The sequence below is a fragment of the Dendrobates tinctorius genome, unplaced genomic scaffold (assembly GCF_039654945.1).
Source record: "Dendrobates tinctorius isolate UK_male_01 unplaced genomic scaffold, ASM3965494v1 ptg000107l, whole genome shotgun sequence".
Classification (NCBI taxonomy): domain Eukaryota; kingdom Metazoa; phylum Chordata; class Amphibia; order Anura; family Dendrobatidae; genus Dendrobates; species Dendrobates tinctorius.
In genome coordinates this window covers 45,499,213-45,507,077 of record NW_027361775.1, presented here as the reverse complement: position 1 = coordinate 45,507,077, position 7,865 = coordinate 45,499,213, and the positions used below count along the sequence as shown (strand labels likewise).

Below are 7,865 nucleotides of genomic sequence, written 5' to 3'. Positions count from 1 at the left end.
TTTTCACTGCTGCCTTCGAAATCAATAATTCTGACAAGAACCCTCATCACAATGATGGACCAAAGAGATTCTCAGTCTCCACTGTTAAGCCGCTACACACGACCATCTGATATTGGAGACCAGAAGCATGCGGTGTACATGAGTTGAATTTTGACTCCTTCAGAAAGGAAATTATCTGTGGACAGCTTATGTGCTTCTGTGTCTAATGGTGTGAAACAAAAGTTCATTTGCTGTTAACACCCTTTAAAGCAGTACTTTCTACATCTCATAATCAGTTGGTCACACAGGAGAACTCTCTAATGAATTCAGCAAGCAGAGCAAAGAACTTCAAAAGCAGAGGAGACCGACATACCAGCTGTGAGCGCAAATCTAAATAGGATTCTTCACACTCATAATGAGGTTTAAAACAGTGTGCTCCTACTTCCTCAACCCTTTAAACGGATTGGTGTATTTTGCTTTTCCTCAGGTAACATTGCATACCATACATAAATACGCATTACTTGTTTTTAACGTTATAACCAGATTTTTCCACCTCCAATTGCAAAGTTTGTGAAGTGATAGTATACTTAATTGCATGTAAGCTAATGAGTCTTGAAAATGCAGTACAGAAAGTGCAGCCGGAAAGATTAAGAAGTTTATTGATAAATGACTGTGCCGGTCAATATCATAGCTGTTGGCCGGTATTTCATGTAATAGTTCTGTGGGATTTTCAGGCGCAGGTACCCTGAGTTATCTGAAGTATAACATTAAAGATGAGTTGATAGATGGTATTTTGCAGAAGATTATGCTCTATGGCTGTCGCACTCAATTCAATCACTGGTAAGAGCCTTGCTGCTCAGTTCTTATCCCGGCAATCGCTCAATGTCCAAAATATTTCAAAAAAGAAAATCTTAGTGGAATACAAACTGAATTGAAGTTTGTATAACACTTGTCCAAGTAGAAACAAGAAACAGGATGGTCAATTTATTTTATTATTTCAATGTAATGCTATTGTTATAATTACTAATACATATGTTAAAGTTATTATTATTAATATTATCCAAAAATGTAGGTATATTTTATCAAGATTGTATAAGAGATTTTTGTACAATTTCCAGACATTTGGCTTCTTAAAAAGCCTTGAAGACCTTGTAAAAGAGCCCAGTAAATTACTACCTGCAACATTGTACACAGCATCCAGTTATAGGCAAATAACTCATAAAGAAATGGCAAGTCTAAGGCCAGGGCTACAAGGCAACATGTTGTCCGACACTCAAATCGTAGTTTTGCATTGTGATTTCCTCTGGGGATGTACTCTGATCTGCTTCTTCCTGTGAATGTGACATGGAGTAACAAATGTTTCCTAAAATGTTGAGTATCATTGAGAATTGCGTAGGACTTCTCGGTCTCTTGGCCATTTATTTAAGCACAATCACAGCTCTATAATAGCAGGCAAATGTCACAAATGTTTTTGACTGTGCAGCTTGAGATATATTGCCTTGTATCCCCAGCCTACTGGGCACAAAGTGCAGATACCTGGACTGGACTGCAGCCTTGGACAACACTTAGGGTAGGATAGGTTTACACACATAGATTTGTTGCAGATGGTTCTTTGACTAAATAACTAATTTCATAAAACTGAATAGTCTTGAATAGAGTTGAGCGAAACAGGTTGACCAGATTCATAAGTCGCCGACTTATGGCAAAGTCGGGTTTCGCCGACCGAAACCCGACCACAACGTGAAGTCGGCCATGCGGTCGGTAAAACGAGCGCCAAAGTTGGATTTCCCAGAATGCTTGTACGTGACTTTTTTCAGCCACTGAGCAAGGACGTACACTGTGGGCAATGAGATGACGAGAGAGAGAGAAAGAGAGAGTTTTCACGCACTTTAAAAAAGCGGTCCGGCATGTAGGTGTGTTTACTGTCCTCCACTCCCTGCTGACTTTGCTTCCCCATTGACTTGCATTGGGTTTCGTGTTTCAGTCGGACCTTCGACTTTTCACGATAGTCGGCCGATTTCCTTCGACTCATCTTTTGAGAAAGTCGGGTTTCATGAAACCCGACTCGACCCTAAACAAGGCAAAGTCGCTCCTCTCTAGTCTTGAAGTAGTGGCATTTGTGGATCATGAACAAATTTCCTCCGAAAATCATATGAGACTCACCCATCAAGTAAATGGGTGTGAGAAATGAATCGGGTGCCATATGGAGCCACAGTTTAGCACCGGATTTTAACAGATACATTGCAATTCTGTAACAGGAAACTATAAATGGTCTTGTAAATTATTAATAATTGCTTAAGTTTAAAAATGGATTGCACAAGGACAGCAAGTGAGAAAAAATAGTCCCACTTTTCAGGATGCACTTCTGACTGATTTTTTATAGTGTCGTGTGACTCTAGCCTTATTCTGATATTGCCTTTCAGAGCTTATTGGGCAGAAATCTAAATAATTTCTCTTCTCAAATGCACAAAATTTCCATTTAGTCGGTATGTAACATTACTTTTTGTAGCCACCCAAAAAAGCAAATTTTCATGTTTGTGTGCTAATCATATGTTCATATTGTTCAGTATTTCTGCAAGTACGAGCATGGAAGTGTCTATAAACAACAACATTTATGGATTTTCCTTTTTTATCAAATGTCAAATACTTCAATTTCTCTTGGTTGAAAATATATTTAAAAGTGTATAGCACTGAAACATATGCTTGAAATTCTGCAAGTTCTATTTGGATGATTCTTACAAATCTTCTGCATGATAATATCCCTTATCAACCAATTTCCAGGTAATATAAGGCAGGATATAGAGATGTACATTTATGTAAGGTCAGTATTAAACGGAAGTCTCCGTTGTGAGCATCCAATGTCTGGTCTTTGTAATTATATTGATCCGTCAGAAAATTCAGAATTTTCAATAAAAACAAAATACCGTAATTTATCTCCCTTGATTTCCATCATTGTTACTACTGTACATAATTTGGCATTTCGATGGCTTTCTTATTTTATTTAACTAAATAAGAAAAGTTAGAATATTTTTGCACTTCAGCGTGAATTTCCGATGGGCAAGAGAAATGATGTTGTTAATAGGAACAAACTGGGAGTGTTTGAATCAATTCTCATTATTTTCCCAATTGCTAATGGTACAATTGATAGGGCTGCTGATCTGCAACTTGTGGAACATGCCTTGTACATTAGCTGCAGCAAGTTTATTGTGTGACTGAAATTACATCTAGCTTATTCGATTAAACTAATTATTCACTTCATATGTTTTTTAAACGGATTTGCTTTAAAATGGATAATGACCTTTTGTCTGCTCTTCTGGTGGTAGAGCTGAGAGTGGTCCATTGATTTCTCCCAGTATGGGTATTGAATAGTGGCATGTAATTAGAGAAGAATTATGCAGAGTGTTGTATAAATGCACCGTAAATTCCTGCACTACACAACTTCCAAAGATTTACTTTACTCATTAATTACATACTGTACTGCACTAGGCATAATATAGTACTGTATGCTTATGGGATCTCTGAGACTGAAATGGGTCTAGTCATGGAATAGTCCAGAGTTTATTTTCTGCTGCCTTCACTCTGGACTGGTCATGCGTGGGTTAATCTCCTCAGCCTCGTTCTGGAGTTAGTTGGGCTATTTCAGTCCATCACAGCCTGCTGACCAGTGTTAGTGATAGCTCAAGCTTCCAGTTCAGAGCCTCTGACCCTTGTACCTTGGTTATGCTCCTGCCTTTGACTTATATCCAGGTGTATGACCCAAACTGATCTCTGACCCCATCTCTTGGTATTCGTCTCTGCTAAAGATGTTATTGACATAAAATTTTCAGGAGATATCAGTAACAACCCATCTAATCAACACATGCAAATAAATCAAAGCTTAGATGTTCGTAAATTAAGTTATGTGTAATAATGAGAAATGACACAGGGAAAAAGTATAGAAGACGCTTATTGAAATGTATTTAATGCTTCTTACAAAAGCCTTTTTTGGTGATGACAGCTTCAAGATGCCTCCTGTATGGAGAAACTAGTCGCATACATTGCTCAGGTGTGATTTTAGCCCATTCTTAAACACAAACAGTCTTTAAATCCTAAAGATTCCATTAGCTCATGCTATCAACGCTGAACTTTAGTTTCTTCCATAAATTTTTTATTGGATTCAGGTCAGGTGATTGGCTGGGCCTTTTTGCAGCTTTATTTTTTTATCTGAAATTGAGAGTTTCCCTGGCTCTGTGTTTGGAACCGTTGTCTTAATTTCACCTACTGTATATACATTCAGGGCTAAAATTATTTGCACCCTTGAAATTCTTCCAGAAGATAAAATATTTCTCCCAGAAAATTATTGCAATTACATGTTTTGTTATACACAGTTGTGCTCAAAAGTTTACATAACCCAGCGGAAGTTTTGCTTTCTTGGCCTTTATTCAGAGAATATGAATGATAACACCCTAAATTTTTCTCATCTCATGGTTAGTGGTTAGGTGAAGCCATTTATTGTCAAACTACTGTGTTTTCTCTTTTTAAATCATAATGACAACCCAAAACATCCAAATGATCCTGATCAAAAGTTTACATACCTTAGTGATTTTAGCCTGATAACATGCAGAGAAGATGACGCAAATTGGTTTGAATGACTACTAAGGATAACATCCTCACCTGTGACCTGTTTGCTTGTAATCAGAGCATGTGCATAAAAGCTAAGTGAGTTTCTGGGATTCAGAGAGAAGCTTGCATCAATCAGCTGTAATGAGTGTCGGCAGTTGCCGGAAGAACTCACTTGACGAGCTGCACCATCTACTTGTAGTGGCCAGGGCTTGGTACTGCACATCTGACTACTATTGATTTGAATAGGAGGCGCATGTATAGTACTCTGGAGTGGCCACTACAAGTAGTCTGAGCAGTTTGGCAAGTGAGAACATTCAGTTGGCAACACCGATAACAGCTGATCAGCGGGGATGCGAGGTGTCGGACCCCGACCGATCAGACATTGATGACCTATCCTAAGGATAGATCATCAGCATAAATGTAGTGCACAACCTCTTTAAGCAAGAAGCACCGCTAACCAAACAACACCTTGAAGACCAAGGAGATCTCCAGACAAGTCAGGGACAAAGTGGTTGAGAAGTAAAATACAGGGTTGGATCATAAATAAATATCCCAATCTCTGACGAACCCCTGGAACACGATTAAATCCATTATCATCAAATGGAAAGAACATGGTTCCACAACAAACCAGCCAAGAGAGGGCCGCTCACCAAAACTAACAGCCATGAAAAGGAGGGAATCAATCAGAAAAGCATCAAAAGAACCAAATGAACTCTGAAGGAGCTGAAGAGTTCCCAAGCAGAGACTGAAGTATCTGTTAATTTGACCACAATAAACCATACATTCCATAGAGGTGGCCTTTACGAAAGAGTGGGCAGTAAAAAGCCTTTACTTACACACAAAAACTGTAAGGCTCATTTTGAGTTTGCCAAAATACATGTTAGACACTCCCAAATATAGGGAGGAAGGTGCAGGGCAAAATTTAACTTTTTGGCCTTCAAGGCAAACACTAAGTCTGGCGCCAAACCAACACAGCTCATCACCCCAAGAACACCATCTCCACAGTGAAACATGGTTGTGGCAGCATCATACTGTAGTAATGTTTTTCAGCAGCAGGGACAGGGAAAATGGTTTGAGTCAAGGGGAAGATCTATGGTGCAAAATACATGGATATTCTGGAGGAAAACGTGTTTCTGTCTGTCAATGATTTAAGACTGGGACAGAGGTTCAAGACAAGGATCCAAATCATACTGCTAAAACATCACTTAAATGTTTTATGTGGAAGCTTGTAAATGTGTTGGAGTGTCCTAGTCAAAGCCCAAGACCTTAACCCAATTGAGAATCTGTGGGCATACTTGAAGATTGCTGTTCAACAGAGGCAACCATCTAGCTTGAAGGAGCTGGAGCAGTTTAGCCTTGAGGAATGGGAACAAATCCCAGTGGCAAGATGAGGAGATCTTATAGAGACTTATCCAAAATCGACTTGCAGCTTTAATTGCCGCAAAAGTAGGCTCTGCAATGTACTGAAGAGTTATGCACACTAAAGTTTCCAGTTATTTTGTATTTTTTGTTTGCTTCACATTAAAAAGAAAACCAAATGTTCACAGTTCTAGGCATGTTCTTTACATGAACTGACGCAAACCCTCAAAAAAAATACAGTGAAACTCCAGGTTATGAGATGAGAAAACATGAAAATTTTCAAGGGAATGAATACTTTTGCAAGCCTGAGTGTGTGTGTTAAGAAAAGTCATCAATATCAGATCAGCAGCAGTCCAACACCAAGTAATCACCACCAATTAGCTGTTACAGGTATTATCAAAACAATATGAGCTGTTCTGCAGTAGTCAGCAGAGCTCACTACACATTAAATAGAGCTGGAATAATAGAAAAAATTGGAGTCCGGCTCAACAGGACTGGATTTTTCTTTTCCTTTTATTTTTCATAAGAAAATATAGTGCATACAAAAGAAAATTTTCGTGGTCGACATGACCCAGTCGACGCGTTTCGACTGCACTAAGCAGTCTTACTCATGAGGGGGACAGTTGGTACTGTGATTCACTGTGATTTCACAGTCTACATAGCTCTTGCACTTTTAAAAAAAAGGTTTTCTGTTTCAAAATGTGATACAGCCCACGTTGTAATTGTGTAGCGGTGATATGAAGCTGTCTGCAGACCTCACGCACAGTAATAAAAACATGTTTTTCTGTGGCAAAACGTAATACAACCCACCGTATCCAACGTTGTAATTTTGTGGTGGTGATATGAAGCTGTATACAGACTTAATGCACATTAAAAAAAATTATGTTTAGTGATACAGTCAGCCATATCCCACCTTGTCATTTAGTTGCATTGAAATTGTTTTGTGTGCAGAGCTGTTGCACATTAACCCCTTTCCGACATCAAGCATAATAGTGCGCTGATGTCGGACTCCCCATGTTTGATGCAGGCTCTGGCCCTGAACCCACACCTTTCCGGGCACATGTCAGCTGATATACACAGCTGACATGTGTCCGCAACAGCCGCGGGTAGAATCGCAATCCACCCGTTGCTGTTAACTAGTTAGCGCTTATGGGAAGCATGCCAGAAATCCCACCCATCGGTGACCCCGTCACTTGATTGCGGGTCACCGATAGATTGACGTGACAACTAAAGGTCTCCAGCAGACCTATATGGTGGTCATAGACAGATTGCTATGAGCGCTGCCCGGTGAGCATTTCTGCTACATACAGATGATCTGAGCTGATCAAAGTACTGCAGCTTCTAGTCTCCCATGTAAACTATGCAAAAAGTAAAAAAATAAAATTTTTATAAATATTTAACAATAAAAAAATAAAAGCTCAAATCACCCCCCCCTTCGCCCTATGCTTAAAAAAAAAAAAATCAAATGTACACATATTTGGTATTGCCGGGTTGAGAGTCACCCGATCTATCAATATAAAAAAAAATTAACCAAATCAATAAACGGCGTAAAGGGAACAAAAGTAAAAAATCCAGAATTATATTTTCTTGGTCGCCTCAACATTGCATTAAAATGCAATAACAGGTGATCAAAAGATTCTATCTGCAACAAAATGGTATCATTAAAAATGTCAACTCGGCGTGCAAAAAAATAAGCCTTCATCCAACCCCAAATTGCGAAAAATGGAGACGCTACGGTTATTGGCGCTTTTTTTTTAACAAACTTTGGGATTTTTTTCACCATTTAAATAAAAAGAAACTACATGTTTGGTATGTATGAACTTGTAAAGACCTAGAGAAGCATAATGGCAGGTCAGTTTTAGCATTTAATGAACATGGTAAAAAAAAAACATGTAAAAAAAACTCTGGGATTTCACTTTTTTGCA

General features: G+C 38.8%; 1 protein-coding gene across 1 annotated transcript in view; it reads left to right on the top strand.

Moving 5' to 3' along the window:
• Positions 1-394: 394 nt before the first annotated feature.
• Positions 395-7,865, top strand: part of TMEM207 (transmembrane protein 207) — a 118,429-nt gene continuing 110,958 nt past the window's right edge. The window contains exon 1 of the mRNA XM_073589458.1: positions 395-466. Within this exon, the coding sequence (XP_073445559.1) occupies positions 395-466 (72 nt within the window). The remainder of the gene's footprint in view (positions 467-7,865) is intronic.